The 20,873-nt window shown below is 44.1% G+C and overlaps 1 protein-coding gene across 1 annotated transcript in view; it reads right to left on the bottom strand.

Moving 5' to 3' along the window:
- The window catches only part of LOC124788890 (nuclear pore complex protein Nup107), a 244,504-nt gene that overhangs the window by 155,828 nt on the left and 67,803 nt on the right, over positions 1-20,873 (bottom strand). Inside the window, exon 3 of the mRNA XM_047256175.1 lies at positions 294-454. Coding sequence (XP_047112131.1) covers positions 294-454 — 161 coding nt within the window. The remainder of the gene's footprint in view (positions 1-293; positions 455-20,873) is intronic.

Below are 20,873 nucleotides of genomic sequence, written 5' to 3'. Positions count from 1 at the left end.
TTGAAACAGGAGGATCTTCGGATCTTGTGGTTGGATCTGTCAGGGTAGGTGGGGTGGAAATTGTAAATTCAAACATTTCTGTGTGAAGACTGGAATGAGTTTGTTGAAATAATCTGTGGCAACTCAGAAAGATGAAGATATAAATATCTCGTAACCTGTCCTATACAAACTGATTCTGTTGTCCTGCTGCATACAGAAAACAAATACAAATGAAATTTAGAATGTTAACCACTTTTTATTTTATTTTAATGACAATATGTTTTCAGCTGAGGGAAAAAATGATTCTACATTACCTCTACACTCAACTTTGACCTCTTCCTCTTCCAGTTTTCAGTTATCAGCTGAATTGTATGCTTGCAGTTCTGAATTAAAGCAAGCACTATATCAAAAATCCTCCTTTCAGTTGCATGTTGTTGCAGAGACTCCAGGAATAAAGTGTAGAGACTGTCAGCATCTAATGAAAGTAGCAGAAATCCTTGTACAACATATAAATATTAAGCACAAGAAAAATAGTATTAGCATTCAATTTCACAATGAATAGCAAATAATAACATTTGATTTCTTATTAGTTAAACGCTCTATTATTTTTATAAACATTTTGAAACAAACTTCCTGAAACCAAAATGAGAAAGTGTGTCCACAGTTCACAAAGAGCAACAGTAGTACCTGTCATTCCAGTCCACGACAGTTTGTAGCGATGTATGGTACACACTATTTACCACATCGAATCAATTAATGATTTGGACTTCAGTGTAAGATTTTGACTATTTTTCTGTTGTTCTATGCACCCACAGAATGAAGAACTAGTACAAAATTTCACTCTTTGAATGCCTACATCAGTTATTTTTGAAACTTAAAGGAATGAAAATTGGTCATTTTTCTAAAGTGCAATAAAGCAAAAATACCTAAATTCAAAACTATACATAGCAGGGGTCTGAAACTGACATCAATGTAAACGTCTTGGGTTAAGCTTCAATTTGATATGCAACACAATAGTGATGTAACATTTGGTAGATTTTACTAAGACCTGAAAAAATATCGTTCGGAAAACGTATTAAAGTCCCATGTTGTTATACTACATTCTTAGTGGGATATCCACAACTGTTCCTTGAATTGTTCTTGGGGGATAAAATCTGCTGCAGTTGCAATTCTGAAGTTCCTTTATTTGAATAAAGGCATGTACACTAACCAGGTTTTAGGACAATAATCCCCATCTTCAGGCACTACTTAACTGCCTATAAGAAACTTGAACAACTAACACAGACAAATCAACAAAACTATCCATTAGTGTGAGAGACCTGAGCAGGTGAGACATGAAAAATGTAAGGTCAACTGTTATAGACTGGAGCTGACCAGAGAACCATACAAGCATCCAAGCAGCCGGATGTCAAGTACACCTACCATGACCCATGTAACTGACTCAGCATGTGGCTACCTGAGTGGTTATATAGCTCTGTTTACCTGTAATCTTACCAGTCACACCACATTTTTCATGCATCACCTGCACAGACTGCAGAAATTTGTTAATCGGCTACTTGACTTTTACAGTTTTCTCGTATGTAATTAAGTAGCATCTGGATACGAAATTGTTTTTTGAAACAGGAGAGTGGTGTACATGCTATTATTCAAATTAAGGAACTTTGGAATTACAGCTGCAGCAGATTTTATTGACCCTGAACAACCCCTTCCTTAAAAAAAAAAAATTACAAATAGTGGTTTTAATTTCAAAATGGAGAAAGAATATGTTCTTAAGATGGAGAAAGAATATGTTCTTAAGATGAAACAATTAAGAAGACTGGATTACATACATGAATTAAGTGAATTTACAAAGAAATGTTGAAATTAGTACATTCCTTCTAACAAGCTGAGGTCTCAGGCTTATTAAAAACTGAATTACATTTTTATTAATTGGACAGGATAATCTTGGTAAGATATTTAAGTAATAAAAATATCAGAAACAGAAATGACTGCATAATAATGATGTTACTGAACATCATCTGTATTTTTAACAATGGAAACTCCATGTTGGGATAACAACATTATAAAGAAACTATAGTAGTTAAAGCCTTCATCATCAGAAAAGCGCACGTGCACATGACCATCACCTATGGCAGCTCGGACCTGACTGCAACCGTCACATACAATGGAAGAAGTAACATGGAAGCAGTGGGGTAGGGGAAGGGATAGCAGGGTATGGGTGGGGTGAGAGAAGCACACTGACTGGAAGATTGTGCAGGGACTGGACTGCCAACAGGCACAGTGTCAAGGTGCTGTGAGCAGGGAGGAGTGAAAAGAGGACAGGGAGCGAGGAGCAGGGAAAGGCGGCGGGGAGGGGGGAGAGAAGGAAGAGCAGGGAAGACTGGGCCACCTGTGAAAGCAGCCATGTCACTGACCAGCTCTGGTGCTATCATTGCACAGTTTTTGATATTGGTGTGACCACCAACCAGCCGTCCACCAGGATGAATGGTCACTGCCAAACTGTTGCCAAGAGCAAAGTAGACTGCCCTGTGGCACTACATGCAGCTGAACATTACAGACTTGAACATGGCGAACTCTTATAAAGACAGGCGTCTATTAATAAAGTTTCAAGAACCGGCTTTAAATGATTACTCTAGGGGTATCCTGCAACCCCCTACATATCGCTCACACAGTGATTGTGAGGATAAAGACAAAATTAAGCCAGTAGCCTGATGTCTCTGTGTTTCAGAAAAAAACAGTAAATAATTTCTTCATGAACAGCATATATCGGATATAAACAAAGACATAGATGAATAAATATATTTATAAGCATGCTGCTACCGTTTTTTCTGTGGAGTACTTATGGCCTGATGCGATCGATAATAATCGTCCACTTTGACCTCCAATAACTCGTGTACTATGCCTGTAATTCATACCAATTCAGGTTTACACTAATGGCTTTATAAAGACACATCGATCGACGAAATCAGATGAAGCGTTTAGATTTTGGAAATTCGTTGCTGGGTGTTACTTGTATAATTTACAAGTCAGATACTAAACTTCAAACTAATAAAGACATTGAAAATCTGACTACACCATCAGAATCGTCATGCAAATAATGGTAATGTACATGTTTCTTTTTAAGGTATCATTCATCTGGCTACTATTAATTTATACACGAACTGTGAAATGTCTGCCATTAAGGTTTCACCAAGTCCGCCATCTTTGGCACTCCCGGCCTGTCTCCATCGACACAACGTCACCATGGAATTCCCAGCCATGCGGCCGATGGATTCCAGCTAACGTTCGGCAACATGTGGCCCGCCGAGAGACCCCAATGCGGCCACGCCAACTCCGAACATAGAATATTTCCAGGGCGCCACAACTCACCAGTTACCTCACAGCTACCAGCTGAATTGTCTGTCCTTTAATACTAAGTGTCGATCCTCTTCCTGCATTTCGGCAGAAGTTTCTGGCATTGAAGCGAGACCATATGAACTTCCACCTCTCTACATGAAGACGACTGAGGAATGTGAGGAGACCATATACACATTCGTCTTAGAGTTTTACATGTTTAGGAGAGTCCATTATTATACAACTTCGAGTTTAGATGAAAATACGTTTCCAGTAAATCAAATTTCTGATTATGTGTGCCCATTCTTTCTGTTTTGAATTAATAGAGAAAAACCACATGTACCTATTTTATCTCTGCATTGTTTATGTTTCGAAGACCGTACAGTTATGAAGTGCCGATCTGCAATGAAAGTTACGTCGAGTTATCAGAATGTCTAAGGGAAAAATCAAAATTCCCAGTATCAGTTGCTAAAATTGTGGGTGTATTTGATGGCAAGTAGTCACATTGTAACATGTTAAGTAGCTACTGCTTGATTCATTACACCTTTCGCAATATCATTGGTACGCATGCGAACCTCGGCTTCTATTGGTGATAGAAAGGTAGGATCAAGTGTTTTGGACAGCCCATTTGTATACCAAGCAGAAAGCTCGTCTCAGTGTAATTACCATACAGGAGCATATTAGCCTTTTTGTGTTCCGATAGCAGCATTTTTTGGCTAGTAAAGTATACCAAGGTGGCTCAGTGCCTTAACGGATATGGAAACATCAAAACAAACCACGTATTATTGAGAAATGCTCTGAGGAAGCGATCAATCCTACAAATATTCTCGCTTGTGTACTACATTCTGAGTATAGAACATTTACAGGCGACAGTGGTGAATTAGAGGGTTATACACTACTGGCCATTAAAATTGCTACACCATGAAGATGACTTGCTACAGACACGAAATTTAACAGACAGGAAGAAGATGCTGTGATATGCTAAATGATTAACTTTCCAGTGCATTCACACAAGGTTGGCGCCGGTGGCGACACAACGTGATGACATTAGGAAAGTTTCCAACCGATTTCTCATACACAAACAGCAGTTGACCGATGTTGCCTGGTGAAATGTTGTGATGCCTCGTGTAAGGAGGAGAAATGCGTACCATCACATTTCCGACTTTGATAAAGGTCGGATTGTAGCCTATCACGATTGCCGTTTATCGTATCGTGACAATGCTGCTCGCGTTGGTCGAGATGCAATGACTGTTAGCAGAATACGGAATACGGAACGCCGTGCTAGATCCCAACGGCCTCGTATCACTAGCAGTCGAGATGATAGGCATCTTATCCACATGGCTGTAATGGATCGTGCAGCCACATCTCGATCCCTGAGTCAACAGATGGGGATGTTTGCAAGACAACAACGATCTGCACAAACAGTTCGATGACATTTGCAGCAGCATGGACTATCAGCTCAGAGACCATGGCTGCAGTTATCCTTGACGCTGCATCACCGACAGGAGCGCCTGCAATGGTGTACTCAACGACGAACCTGGGTGCACAAATGGCAAAACGTCATTTTTTGGATGAATCCAGGTTCTGTTTACAGCATCATGATGGTCACATCCGTGTTTGGTGACATCGCAGTGAACGCACATTGGAGGCGTGTATTTGTCATCGCCATACTGGCGTATCACCCGGGATCATGGTATGGGGTGCCATTGGTTACACGTCTCTGTCACCTCTTGTTCGCATTGACGGCACTCTGAACAGTGGACGTTACATTTCAGATGTGTTACGCCCCGTGGCTCTACCCTTCATTCTATCCACGCGAAACCCTACATTTCAGCAGGATAATGCAAGACCGCATGTTGCAGGTCCTGTACAGGCCTTTCTGGATACAGAAAATGTTCGACTGCTGCCCTGGCCAGCACATTATCCAGATCTCTCACCAATTGAAAACATCTGGTCAATGGTGGCCGTGCAACTGACTCGCCACAATACGCCAGTCACTATTCTTGATGAACTGTGATATCGTGTTGAAGCTGCGTGGGCAGCTGTACCTGTACACGCCATCCAAGCTCTGTTTGACTCAATGCCCAGGCGTATCATGGCCGTTATTACTGCCAGAGGTGGTTGTTCTGGGTACTGAGTTCCCAGGATCTATGCACCCAAATTCCGTGAAAATGTAATCACATGTCAGTTCTAGTACAATATATTTGTCCAATGAATACCCGTTTATCATCTGCATTTCTTCTTGGTGTAGCAATTTTAATGGCCAGTAGTGTAAAATAATTGCACGACTTTAAACAGACGGTGAGAGTAAATGGCGATCTAGACGTGTGCAATCATTGGACTGAAAATCTGTCCATTCTTTTAAAAGGGTGCAATTCAGAAAATGCAAGAGAAATCCTACATTTTTGCTTCTCATTTGTCATCTGAATACACGTTTTGAAGGAGAAGACTTGGGAAACGTTCTAAATACCAAAATGAAAAACAAAGCTGACATATCTAAGTGTTTAATTGTCCATTATTTGTCTTAGGTTATTACAAAATGAGCGTTTACAATATTTCCTAATTCCACGCGCATTCTTTACCTTTTCTTCCTTTCTTCAATAAATAAAACAGGTATCTGTTAGACATGAGTTAGGCAACATCTTTCAGAAGGAAGCTGCTATTGTAAAGTAGAAACATACCACCATCCCCAGAACTCTTGCTTAAACATTTTCGAATGTATTGCCACATACAGTCAGCTTTAAGTGCATTCTTGTTTAATCCAGGAGTAAGAGGCGTCAGTGCTATAGACGGAATCATGAACTATGGCGGCAGAGTTTAGGCTTATTCTACATACATACTTCATGCATTCCCCGACAGCCAATGAGCGTTCAGTAGTGTTCTGAGCGCTCTGCTTTGAATCCTGTAGCTAATGTGAGTATTAAATGTAATTGTAGCGAATTGATTAGTGAATTTTTATTCCTTTGTTGCGTGTTGGTGGTAAGTGATACATTCTGCATAAGCAAGGGAGCGACAATGTGCAGTATATAGGTTTTCTTCAAGCAGAAAAAATGCGCATACGCGTATTGCAATTTTCGCTTGGGATTGTCAACAATAGAAGCCTCGTCCGTGCCTCGACATGCGCGAACCGCCATCGTTCATGGATCAGACTATTGTCATCTGTATCCATCAGCCTCGGGCAGTTGCTCGTTGCTCGTTCTACTAACTTCCTAACATCTAACAGGGGAAGCCTAAACTGAACGTCTTTCTCACGATAGTTCTCAGTGTTTTCGAACATTCAATGATCAATGTTCAGCGAGAGATTCACAACAGTGAATGCCCAGCGATACTCGCAAACCTTGACCACCCTTCGCCAAGCGATCAAATCAAAACGACCAGGCATTCTCACCCGTGGGGCGATTCTGCTCCACGACAATGCAAAGCCTCATATGGCCAACACAATCGCGGCACTCCTGCAGAAATTGAAATGTGAGGTTCTCGGCCAGCCTCTCCCTGTAATTACGCCATTTTTGGTCCCCTTAAAAATGCTCTGAGGGGCAAACGATTCACCTCAGATGACGACGTCTGGCTGTACTTGCGGAACTGGTTCACATCGCAGCCCTGGTCTTGGTCTATATCGAAAAAAATCGATGCCGCGAAAAGATACCGATGTCTCGAAAAAAAAAAAAAAAAAAGGATGAAAAAATCGACATATCGAAAGAAAAAATACCGACACGTCGAAAAAAACCGACACCCCGGGAAAATGTCGGTATATCGAAAAACGACGATATCTCAGAAAGCGACGATATCTCGAAAAATGTCGATATCTATTTTACTGTATCGTTCTGAGGTTGAACGCCGACCTCCGGAAAAACGCCGACCTCCGGAAAAACGCCGACCTCCGGAAAAACGCCGACCTCCGGAAAAACGCCGACCTCCGGAAAAACGCCGACCTCCGGAAAAACGCCGACCTCCGGAAAAACGCCGACCTCCGGAAAAACGCCGACCTCCGGAAAAACGCCGACCTCCGGAAAAACGCCGACCTCCGGAAAAACGCCGACCTCCGGAAAAACGCCGACCTCCGGAAAAACGCCGACCTCCGGAAAAACGCCGACCTCCGGAAAAACGCCGACCTCCGGAAAAACGCCGACCTCCGGAAAAACGCCGACCTCCGGAAAAACGCCGACCTCCGGAAAAACGCCGACCTCCGGAAAAACGCCGACCTCCGGAAAAACGCCGACCTCCGGAAAAACGCCGACCTCCGGAAAAACGCCGACCTCCGGAAAAACGCCGACCTCCGGAAAAACGCCGACCTCCGGAAAAACGCCGACCTCCGGAAAAACGCCGACCTCCGGAAAAACGCCGACCTCCGGAAAAACGCCGACCTCCGGAAAAACGCCGACCTCCGGAAAAACGCCGACCTCCGGAAAAACGCCGACCTCCGGAAAAACGCCGACCTCCGGAAAAACGCCGACCTCCGGAAAAACGCCGACCTCCGGAAAAACGCCGACCTCCGGAAAAACGCCGACCTCCGGAAAAACGCCGACCTCCGGAAAAACGCCGACCTCCGGAAAAACGCCGACCTCCGGAAAAACGCCGACCTCCGGAAAAACGCCGACCTCCGGAAAAACGCCGACCTCCGGAAAAACGCCGACCTCCGGAAAAACGCCGACCTTTCGAAACACGCACACGCGCGTGCGCACACACAGAAAAGTGTCATCTCTTGATGTTCATGACCGATTGAAATCAGTAACTGGATTCATTTTTGTGTGTTGTAACTGGAATAAAACTTGTATAAATATTTTATGTTTGCTATTGTGGTTCCTTGGTGCTGAGAAAAGAGTAAACTGAATGGCAGCTGATCAAGAAATGCTAGTATACTATTTGCAGATGTATTGGCCTATGTGATATTTTCAGAGATATGCACCATGTTTCCCCAAAGAAAACATGCTGTGTTATTTTCAGAGATATGCACCATGTTTCCCCAAAGAAAACATGCTGTGTCAGTTTCAGAGATTCACAACGTTTAGGAGCGACGACTTAAATACAGGTTTCTGCTATTGGCCAAGTATGTTTAGTAAACATCAAATTCATTTCTCTCTTTTCGTTCGCTTTTATTACGAACAGTTGTCATATATTACTCCAACATCGGATATCAGAGAGAGAATGCAGAGAGCAGCCAAATGTGTTAGCTCTAACGCTACAGCTCTGCGAATGGCAGGCGCTCTGGGTAGCTATCTGGGGGGGGGAGAAGTTTCACTTCAGAGAATCCACTCCAAGGTTGTAAGGCGTTACTGTATTAGATGGTCACAAACAAGCAAAAGGCATCGAGCTTGATACTTTCCCCTGAGAACTGCAGTATCAATGTGTTCAAAAAAGTTCAAAAACCGTTTCAAAGTCATATGAATAGTCGATGGACTAACGCTCGCTGGATGCTAGGCGCTTTGTGAAACAAGGTTTTTCCCCCCCTCAAGAATTTAGATTTGCTCCCCCCCCCCCCCCCCCCCCCCCTCCTAGATCTGGGCCTGCTGCGCATTCATGAATCTGGCAGCTTGGGCGCTCCAGTAAAATTTTTCCCGGTGGCATCTAGCTGCTTGCTGCGACTGCTTACACAGCCAGCAGCCACATTTCTGTAGCGAGAAGCGGGAGAGGGTACTACTAAACTGCGCATGCCCACGATCCTGCTCTTAACTGCAAAGACGAATCTAATGTAAGCAGTTGTGACGTCAAACTCATCGAAGACAATTTGTTGTTAAGAAGCATTGCATAGTCTTCCTAAAGCCTTTCACACATTTTGCTGTTGGCAGACGCTTGTATGAGCATTGTGTTTTGTTGCTGTATATGGCGCATTTCCTTTACAATTTAAGTTTTATTTTCGTTTCTTCTCTCGTTCATGTTTTATTGCTGCAGTATTATTCTGCAGTAGCGGGATACAGTGTTATCCTTCATTTGAGTATCGGTTCTTACCGGTCAAAATTACAAAAATTTAACTGAAAACAAAAACAATGAAACATTCCCGGAATTCTAAAAAATTCCCGGGTTTTTCCCGGTTTTCTCCCGGATGAAAAAATTCCTGGGTTTTTCCCGGATCTCCCGGGTGTCCCAGTTCGTACACACCCTGTCGTTAATCCTCTGGGCGGATTCGATTCGCGGCCGGCGCCCTCCTCGGATCCTTCAATAGGTGTGCTAACGTGCGCGGCAGTCTGGGCGTGTTTCTTGTCCATATACAATGTCTATCAGTAAGCGAAAAAAAGGTTCTCAAGACATAGTATTACAATATACAGAGAGGTCCAGAAAAATAGACGCTCTTGATAGTATCTTTGGAACAAAATGACATATCGCTGCAATTTTTCGCGGTAGCGTAGTCCATTGTTTCCTCAGCAGATCTTGGCGTAAGTTTTCCAGCAGATGACAGGGTAGGAATGAAGAACCAAGACTGCCATTTGAGCAACGCAAAGTCGTACTGAAGTGGTGCTGGAAGTACGAAAACATGGAGTTACAATGGCAGTGGCTTAATGTGTACAAGACTCAGCCACCAACACGTACAACAATTTATTGTGTTTGGGATAAATCTGAAGTTGACACTACTGTTCAGGATATGCAGAAGTAAAGGTTTGGCCGACCAAACAGGTGAACAAGTCCCGCTTCCAGCGCTGCTGTGTAGTAGTAGTTTAGAAGGTCACCTCAAAAGTCTGAAGCAGGGTGCACGTGAAAGTGGGCTGAGCCAATCATGCACACGACGTATTCTGGAGGCTGCAAAGTGGAAAGTATACATTCCAAGATAGCTGCAAGCTGTGAACGAGGACAACCCGGATCGAAGGATGGAGTATGGAGTATTGCGAGTGGTTTGAAGGCTTGCCTTGCGAGGATGAACGTTCTGCATGGATGCGTATATGGTCTGACGAGGCCCAATTCAAACTGAACGGAACTGTAAACCGGCGCAATTGTGGACACTGGGCTCGTGAAGATCCTCACATTCACGTGGACCAACATGTTAATCTACCGCGTATTAATGAGTGGCGTGGTTGGATTGACCCATTCTTCTTTGAAGATACCGTAACTGCTGAGGTGTACCTTCATATGCTGCAAACATTTATTATACCTACCATGCGAGAGGTGTTACCAACAACAACAAATGGAGGTCGCTTTGTACGCACAAAATAGCCTCCTCCTAGTACAAGAATTTAACTTTATGTCATTTTGTTCCATTAATACTGTCTATCAACAACAACAAGAGGGCGCTCTGCCTAGTTACCAGCGATATCATAGCCTACTTGGATGAAAACCTACCTGGACGGCGGATAGGTTGAAAATGAGCCGTTTAGAACCCATCACGGTTTCCAAACCTTACACCTTTTGACCTGTACCTGTTGGGGACCTTGAACAAAGAAGTTTACCGACAGAAGCCTGCTATACTAAACGAGCTACGAGAAACCGTAGAGGCGTCCTGTGGAGCTATCACACTGGCAAAACTGACAGCCCTAGTTCGGTCAACAGTTCAGCGGCATCAGCGTTGTTTGGCTGCTAATGGAGGTCGCTTTGTACGCACAAAATAGCCTCCTCCTAGTACACGAATTTAACTTTATGTCATTTTGTTCCATTAATACTGTCTATCAAAGGATGTCTACATTTTTGTGGGGCACTCTGTATTCCTTTTGTTTATAAACTATCATTTCGGTATAATTTCCTTGAGTAGTAGGCTGTTCAGCGTCCAGTTCCAAGTTTTCGGATACAGATCTTCATTTATGCAACATTCCGGTGCTGCTCCCTGTTGGTCTGTTGTGTTATCATTCATAAAAACGCGCTTCCATTGTTTGACAGAAGATTCTGTCGCCATTCGGCGCCAAAACGTACCCACAGACAAACAGAAAGGAAAATTTTAAAGGATTTCTCATCCCCTTCGTTATACTTATTTAAATTAACTTAGGTATCTTTTTTATAATGCTTCAAGACATCCATTCGGAACTCGTTCCAGTTCGTATCGAAGTGCACTAGATGAAGCAGGTTGGGGGGGGGGATATGAGATACATTGCGTCTGCACCACCACGTCAGGGCAGAGTATGCCCAAACAAATGGCGGAAAATGAAAACGGTTAACGGTTTTCCTACAGGATAATTAACGCCAGCAAATACCAACATATCTCGAGGAAAGTCTTAAATTCCAGGAGGTGAGCTTACATTCCCGGAACAAAATGACCCATTAAGTGGGAACACGACGTAAGACCTGTTTAGCCAAGAAATTCCTGAGTAACACCGCTCCTGCGTGCAGAAACTCTGTGCCAATGTTGAAGTCAGTTTCTCACAAAGTTTCGTTCCGTTATTCCGTCAGGAGGAAACGAATAAAATCAGCTCCAGTAACTGCACTTGCATTCGCTACGAAATCATCATAGGATAACAGCATTTCCAATGCGGCAGACCTCTGATTAGGGAAGAATGGCGAAGGAGATCGACCGCTTTCTTTCAAAGGAACCACCCCGGCATGCGACTTGACCCTAAATGGCTAATCGTAGAAAGCCAAAATCTGGCTAACCGAACGGGATTTTGAACCTGCATTCTCCCAAATACGAGTCCAGTGCCGTATGACCGCTTCCCATCGCTCTGTTCAAGCAGGAGGAAGCCATCATGTCATTTTAGCAGACAACTACTTCATTATGAAACCAATTCCTTTCACATCAAGTTCTATACCCATTGAAGTCGTCCCGACCACGCCTATAGCTAGCTTAACAGCTGCCACACCCATGTCCTTTATTTCCGCCAACTGTGACTCGTGGAGGAGTTGCATTCCTTCGGGCTCAAGATTCTCTGTGTGCCTACCATGGCAGAGAGACTAGCTACTCACGCTCTGAGTCGCACAGGGCATCTCATGGCCCCCTTCAGCTCACGGACCTTTGCAGGGTTCACCACAAAGACTGATCATTTACTCGTTGGAGGTGCTACATAAGTATTTTGAAGGAAAAAGATTGACCTGCACCTTAATTTAAAGAGGATCAATGCTGCTATATGAGTGACACTATTTCCGTACAGTCTGTCACTGTTTTACACAGTTCTAGACATGTCTCTTGTAGATGTTTTGACGTCGCATTTTTACAAAGGTGTCTAAGATCGCTGTCGTATATTTTCGTATCATTGTCCTGTAGCATGAGCAAACCGTGAGGAAAACAAGTGCTCTCCTTTTATCTACAGTGAACTACTAACATCTTAAATCTACTCTGAAATAAAAAATATAACACACACACACACGTGGGGGAGAGGGCGAGAGAGAGAGAGAGAGAGAGAGAGAGAGAGAGAGAGAGAGAGAGAGCGCGCGACAGAGAGAGAGAGAGAGAGAGCGCGCGACAGAGAGAGAGAGAGAGAGAGCGCGCGACAGAGAGAGAGAGAGAGAGAGCGCGCGACAGAGAGAGAGAGAGAGAGAGCGCGCGACAGAGAGAGAGAGAGAGAGAGAGCGCGCGACAGAGAGAGAGCGAGAGCGAGAGAGAGAGCGAGAGCGAGAGAGAGAGCGAGAGCGAGAGCGAGAGAGCGAGAGCGAGAGAGAGAGCGACAGAGAGAGAGAGCGACAGAGAGAGAGAGCGACAGAGAGAGAGAGCGACAGAGAGAGAGCGACAGAGAGAGAGAGAGAGAGCGACACAGAGAGAGAGAGAGAGAGAGAGAGAGAGAGAGAGAGAGAGAGCGACACAGAGAGAGAGAGAGAGAGAGAGAGAGAGAGAGAGCGCGACAGAGAGAGAGAGAGAGAGAGAGAGAGAGAGAGAGAGAGAGAGACAGAGAGAGAGAGAGAGCGACAGAGAGAGAGAGCGACAGAGAGAGAGAGAGCGCGAGCTGTAACATTTCTTCTGTAACGGAAGCAGTGAAAGTGGATATTGCAGTTTTCAATTCATTGATGGATTCTGGACTGTTTTTATAGACAGTTGCTTTCGATGTACCCCAGAAGCTGGCAGCTGAACACTATTAAAGGTCAAGAAAAGTGTCCGGGTCGGTACAAGGTTATTGTCGACCTTTTTCATTACCCTATGGACAGCTGTCACGCCCTGCTCAGCGAGGAAAGACTGAATCTCCTCGTCAGTCAATCTGTCGATTGATCTAGTAGATACCACACCACGTGACGAATCCAAAGTGCAATGAGCCTCCACCCGGGCAGGGAACATGTACAGGAGTGTGGCCCGAAGGAGTTTTTGTACCTGAAAGGCGCTCTCAGTTTCCAACAACAAGGTACCGTTACACATCCTGGTACAAAACTTGACAGGTCTGGCTAAGGCATCTACGCCCTTCTGAATAACAACAGATGAAAAATCCTTTCCGTCCTGAGATCTAGAAACTACGAGGAACTTTGGGGCAGGCGGCAGCACTTTTGTCACTGGTGGCTGGTCAAGTTTCCGTTTTTAGGCAGAAGTCGAGAGAGATGAATCCCCCATGATGCCAGCGTCTCCAACAGCGCGCTCCTTCCTTGTGGGGACCCTCTCAGAGGGTGCTCCCACCTTAGGTGGATGTTTACACCCCAGGTCACACCTCCCGAGAAACGGATGGAGGGACCAATAGGCATGGTCGGAAGGTGTCAGCTCGGGCAATCACCCCTCCCCAGGCCTGGCCTTTACCAAGGGGTACACACGGGCCCTACTTGTCTACCCCGGGTGCGGAATTACGCTTTACCCCGTCACCAGCTATGCATGCGAACGCATGGGTTGGCCTTCAGGCCACACACAGGGAGGAAACGAGAATAGGAAAAAAAAAGGGAGAGAAAGGACAGACTGTCTCAAATGCCGAGGCGGAGACCATATGGTGGACAAGAAGGCAAGGAGAAGGAGGCAAGGAGAAGGAGGCAAGGAGAAGGAGGCAAGGAGAAGGAGGCAAGGAGAAGGAGGCAAGGAGAAGGAGGCAAGGAGAAGGAGGCAAGGAGAAGGAGGCAAGGAGAAGGAGGCAAGGAGAAGGAGGCAAGGAGAAGAAGGCAAGGTAAAAAGTAAGGAAGACAGTGAGAGAGGGAGAAGGACAAAGAAAAGAAACAAACAAAGGAAGGAAGGAAGGAAGGAAGGAAGAAAGAAAGAAACCAGAATAAGCGAAAAACCAAAGTGACCACAGATGTAAGTCATTGAACCGTCTGTCTCCAGACGCAGGCGCAGACTACCTCCTTGATGTGGAGAGACTCCTTTTAGTCACCTCTTACGACAGGCAGGGATACCTCGGGCCTATTCTTACCCCGGACCCGCAGGGGGTATGAGCCTTCTTGGACGTTGACAAGGGGGAGGAGTCAATGGTTGTGAGGTCTGGGCATGTGAAAAATCTTCGTGAGTAGGCTCTCCTTTGGATACCTGGGTGTCCGATTTTGGGACCTGTGATTTAGCAGGAGCCGATGGAGGCTGAGCCTTAGAGTGAGCAGATGATGGTGGGAGGTTGAACGGGCGAGCTTGGGGCTGGCCGATCTTATGACCTTGGCAGTGAAGCTGAAATCTCAAGTCTGCATGGTCAACTACTTAGTAGGTCAAGAAGAGGTGAGGACATCTACATCTGCACATCTACATCTATGTGATTACTCTGCTATTCACAATAAAGTGCCTGGCAGAGGGTTCAATGAACCACCTTCAAGCTGTCTCTGTACTGTTCCACCCTCTAATGGCACACAAGAAGCACTTAAATTTTTCTGTGTGAGCCCCGATTTATTTTATCGGGATGATCATTTCTCCCTATGTAGGTGGGTGCCAACAGTATGTTATCGCAATCGGAGGTGAAAACTGCTGATTGAAATTTCGTGAGAAGATCCCGCGCAACGAAAAACGTCTGTTTTAATGATTGCCACTCCAATTCACATATCATGTCTGTGACACTATCTCACCTATTTCACGATAATACAAAGCGAGCTGCCCTTCTTTGTACTTTTTCAATGACATCCGTCAGTCCCACCTGATGCGGATCCCACACCTCACAGCAATACTCCAGAATAGGGCGGACAAGCGTGGTGTAAGCAGTCGCTTTTTTTTTTTTTTGGTCATCAGTCTACTGACTGGTTTGATGCGGCCCGCCACGAATTCCTTTCCTGTGCTAACCTCTTCATCTCAGAGTAGCACTTGCAACCTACGTCCTCAATTATTTGCTTGACGTATTCCAATCTCTGTCTTCCTCTACAGTTTTTGCCCTCTACAGCTCCCTCTAGTACCATGGAAGTCATTCCCTCATGTCTTAGCAGATGTCTTATCATCCTGTCCCTTGTCCTTATCAGTGTTTTCCACATATTCCTTTCCTCTCCGATTCTGCGTAGAACCTCCTCGTTCCTTACCTTATCAGTCCACCTAATTTTCAACATTCGTCTATAGCACCACATCTCAAATGCTTCGATTCTCTTCAGTTCCGGTTTTCCCACAGTCCATGTTTCACTACCATACAATGCTGTACTCCAGACGTACATCCTCAGAAATTTCTTCCTCAAATTAAGGCCGGTATTTGATATTAGTAGACTTCTCTTGGCCAGAAATGCCTTTTTTGCCATAGCGAGTCTGCTTTTGATGTCCTCCTTGCTCCGTCCGTCATTGGTTATTTCACTGCCTATGTAGCAGAATTCCTTAACTTCATTGACTTCGTGACCATCAATCCTGATGTTAAGTTTCTCGCTGTTCTCATTTATACTACTTCTCATTACCTTCGTCTTTCTCCGATTTACTCTCAAACCATACTGTGTACTCATTAGACTGTTCATTCCATTCAGCAGATCATTTAATTCTTCTTCACTTTCACTCAGGATAGCAATGTCATCAGCGAATCGTATCATTGATATCCTTTCACCTTGTATTTTAATTCCACTCCTGACCCTTTCTTTTATTTCCAACATTGCTTCCTCGATGTACAGATTGAAGAGTAGGGGCGAAAGGCTACAGCCTTGTCTTACACCCTTCTTAATATGAGCACTTCGTTCTGGATCGTCCACTCTTATTATTCCCTCTTGGTTGTTGTACATATTGTATATGACCCGTATCTCCCTATAGCTTACCCCTACTTTTTTCAGAATCTCTAACAGCTTGCACCATTTTATATTGTCGAACGGTTATTCCAGGTCGACAAATCCTATGAAAGTGTCTTGATTTTTCTTTAGCCTTGCTTCCATTATTAGCCGTAACGTCAGAATTGCCTCTCTCATCCCTTTGCTTTTCCGAAAGCCAAACTGATCTTCACCTAGCGCATTCTCAATTTTCTTTTCCATTCTTCTGTATATTATTCTTGTAAGCAGCTTCGATGCATGAGCTGTTAAGCTGATTGTGCGATAATTCTCGCACTTGTCAGCTCTTGCTGTCTTCGGAATTGTGTGGCTGATGCTTTTCCGAAAGTCAGATGGTATATCGCCAGACTCATATATTCTACACACCAACGTGAATAGTCGTTTTGTTGCCACTTACCCCAATGATTTTAGAAATTCTGATGGAATGTTATCCATCCCTTCTGCCTTATTTGACCGTAAGTCCTCCAAAGCTCTTTTAAATTCCGATTCTAATACTGGATCCCCTATCTCTTCTAAATCGACTCCTGTTTCTTCTTCTATCACTTCAGACAAATCTTCACCCTCATAGAGGCTTTCAATGTATTCTTTCCACCTATCTGCTCTCTCCTCTGCATTTAACAGTGGAATTCCCGTTGCACTCTTAATGTTACCACCGTTGCTTTTAATGTCACCAAAGGTTGTTTTGACTTTCCTGTATGCTGAGTCTGTCCTTCCGACAATCATATCTTTTTCGATGTCTTCACATTTTTCCTGCAGCCATTTCGTCTTAGCTTCCCTGCACTTCCTATTTATTTCATTCCTCAGCGACTTGTATTTCTGTATTCCTGATTTTCCCAGAACATGTTTGTACTTCCTCCTTTCATCAATCAACTGAAGTATTTCTTCTGTTACCTATGGTTTCTTCGCAGCTACCAACTTTGTACCTATGTTTTCCTTCCCAACTTCTGTGATGGCCCTTTTTAGAGATGTCCATTCTTCTTCAACTGTACTGCCTACTGCGCTATTCCTTATTGCTGTATCTATAGCGTTAGAGAACTTCAAACGTATCTCGTCATTCCTTAGTACTTCCGTATCCCACTTCTTTGCGTATAGATTCTTCCTGACTAATGTCTTGAACTTCAGCCTACTCTTCATCACTACTATATTGTGATCTGAGTCTATATCTGCTCCTGGGTACAATCCAGTATCTGATTTCGGAATCTCTGTCTGACCATGACGTAATCTAATTGAAATCTTCCCGTATCTCCTGGCCTTTTCCAAGTATACGTCCTCCTCTTGTGATTCTTGAACAGGGTATTCGCTATTACTAGCTGAAACTTGTTACAGAACTCAATTAGTCTTTCTCCTCTTTCATTCCTTGTCCCAAGGCCATATTCTCCTGTAACCTTTTCTTCTACTCCTTCCCCTACAACTGCATTCCAGTCGTCCATGACTATTAGATTTTCGTCTCCCTTTACATACTGCATTACCCTTTCAATATCCTCATACACTTTCTCTATCTGTTCATCTTCAGCTTGCGACGTCTGCATGTATACCTGAACTATCGTTGTCGGTGTTGGTCTGCTGTCGATTCTGATTAGAACAACCCGGTCACTGAACTGTTCACAGTAACACACCCTCTGCCCTACCTTCCTATTCATAACGAATCCTACACCTGTTATACCATTTTCTGCTGCTGTTGATATTACCCGATACTCATCTGACCAGAAATCCTTGTCTCCCTTCCACTTCACTTCACTGACCCCTACCAAGTCTAGATTGAGCCTTTGCATTTCCCTTTTCAGATTTTCTAGTTTCCCTACCACGTTCAAGCTTCTGACATTCCACGCCCCGACTCGTAGAACGTTATCCTTTCGTTGATTATTCAATCTTTTTCTCATGGTCGCTTTAGTAGACCTGTTGCACCTTCTAAGGGTTCTGCCAATGAAGCGCAGTCTTTGGTTTGCTCTACCCACAATATTATCTATGTGATCGTTCCCATTTAGGTTATTTGTAATTGTAATCCCTAAGTATTTAGCTGAATTTACAGCCTTCAGATTTGTGTGACTTACTGCGTAATCGAAATTTAGCTGATTTCTTTTAGTACTCATGTGAATAACTTCACACTTTTCTATATCAGGGTCAATTGCCACTTTTCACACCAAACAGATATCTTATCTAAATCATTTTGCAAGTCTTTTTGATCTGATGACTTTAGAAGAAGGTAAATGACATCATCATCTGCAAACAATGTAAGAGGGCTACTCCAATTGTCTCCTATGTCGTTAATAGGAATCAGAAACAATAGAGGGCCTATAACTCTTCCTTGGGAAACACCAGATATTAGTTCTGTTTTCGCACAACTAAGGCAATACTCCGTAGGCACGCAGTTTGGTTAGAAGACTGTTTGTGAGAAACTGTGTCGAAAGCGTTCTGGAAATCTAAGAATATGGAATCAATTTGACATCCCCTGTCAATAGCACTTATTACTTCAAGAGTATAAAGAGCTAGTTGTGTTTCACAGGAACAATATTTTCTGAATCCGTGCTGACTATGTGTCAATAAATTGTTTTCTTCGAGGTACTTCATAATGTTCGAATACAGTACATGTTCCAAAACCCTACTGCAAATTGACATTAGTCATATAGGCCCGTAATTCAGTGGATTACTACTACTTCCCTTTTTGGGTACTGATGTGACTTGAGCAATTTTCCAGTCTTTAGGTACAGCTCTTTCTGTGAGCGAGTGGTTGTATATAACTGCTAAATATGGAGCTATTTTATCAGCATACTCTGAGAGGAACCTGACTGGTATACAATCTGGACCGGAGTGATTCAAGCTGCTTTGTTACACCGAGGATATCTACTTCTATGTTTCTCATCTTGGCAGTTGTTCTTGATTGGAATTCAGGAATATTTAAGAATGAAATTTTCACTCTACAGCAGAGTGTGCGCTGATATGAAACTTCCTGGCAGATTAAAACTGTGTGCCGAACCAAGACTCAAACTCGGGACCTTTGCCTTTCGCAGGCATGCGCTCTACCAACTGAGCCACCCAAGCACAACTCATGCCCCGCTTTGTATTTAGTCTATCCTTTCTGAACACTGTTAGATTATTTGAAAAAATTTTGGCTGAACTTATTTCCAGCTTTAGCCAGCTCTCTGTACCTACAACTATTTCAGCTTCAGTGCTTTCTATTAGGGCTTGAAGCTCTGATTCTTTCCCAACACAGCTACGACAATTTACAACTACAATACAAATCGTTTCTACAACTACCTTACTGTGTTTTACCTGCCCACTTTCTAACGGATGCCCCTTCTGTGATTCCCTGAGACCCTCCAACCTAAAAAAACTGCCGAGTCCCTTCCACACAGCCCCTGCTACCCATGTAGCAGCCTCCTGTGTGTAGCTGACTCCTGACCTATCAAGCAGAACCCGGAAACCCACCAACCCATGGTGCAAGTCAAGGTACTGCATTTACCTGCTGGGAGCACAGTGGGCTTTCTACTGGTGAACAACTTATGAGAAGCAAAGATAAGCATATTTCCCTCCACTGCATTTCCTGAATAATTCATTCATCTTTAAAAATAGGGCAATCTTTAGAGGAAGCAGCGTGGTTGCCCATACAGTTGGTGCAACGACGGGATGAACGTCGACAGTCACCCTCATGGGCATCCCTGCCACATGTAACGCATTTGGCCGTATTGGAACACGACTGGCTGGTATGATTAAACCGCTGCCACTGAAAGCAACGCATAGGGTTGGGGATGTAAGGGCGAACTAAAATGATCTCATATCCCACTTTAATGTTGGCAGTTGAACTCTGTCAAATGTCAAGAAGAGAGTACGGATCTATACCAATTCTTTTTCAACCCGTTTCATGACGCGATGTAGGGCTGTTACGCCCGGATCAGACAGGTAATTTTGAATATCCTCATTGGATAGTCCGTCAAGTGATCTTGTATAAATCACCCCACATGATGAGTTTAACGTATGGTGTGCTTCCACCCAGAAAGGGAAGGTGCGTAGCGGTGTAGTTCGAAGCAATGTTTATGCCTGGAGGGCACTGTCTGTTTCTAACATGGTGCCAATTCATAACTGGCAACAATACTTGACAGGACCTGCAATCGCGTAATAAAAGGGTTGACTGCGGAGAAGTCTTGGCCTTCGGCAGACCAAGAAACAACTACGAACTTTGGCACTGACAGAAGAATTATCTGCGGCTCAGACTGATCTAACTTTCTCTTCTGGCAGAAGCTGCAGAACTAGAGGAAACCATTGAAAAAGTATGCTCCATGATTACCGGCATCTCCAATGGTGGCGTGCTCATAAACAGTGCGGGCCCTCTCAGAGGGCACTCCTGGCTTAGGTAATTTAGCTCGGAGTCCCATGCTTGCCACGCAAGTATCCACAAAAGAGTTGTGGACCCCCCTGGGGAGGCAACAGCTTGAAGACGGATAGTCGGGAGATGGGTTGACTATGAATGTTATCTCGTATGAGCAGCATGACTCTGCCATGAGATGGAGTGTCGATCTCAGGAGGAACGTCAAAACTCACCAGGAAAAAATGCAAAAGCTGAAAGCAGTCATGATGACGCAATTTTGTTTCCTGAAGACAGAGTACAATGGGAC

The sequence above is a fragment of the Schistocerca piceifrons genome, chromosome 1 (assembly GCF_021461385.2).
Source record: "Schistocerca piceifrons isolate TAMUIC-IGC-003096 chromosome 1, iqSchPice1.1, whole genome shotgun sequence".
NCBI lineage: Eukaryota > Metazoa > Arthropoda > Insecta > Orthoptera > Acrididae > Schistocerca > Schistocerca piceifrons.
Note: the sequence above shows the minus strand (reverse complement) of the source record. Positions and strands in the feature narration are given on the sequence as shown.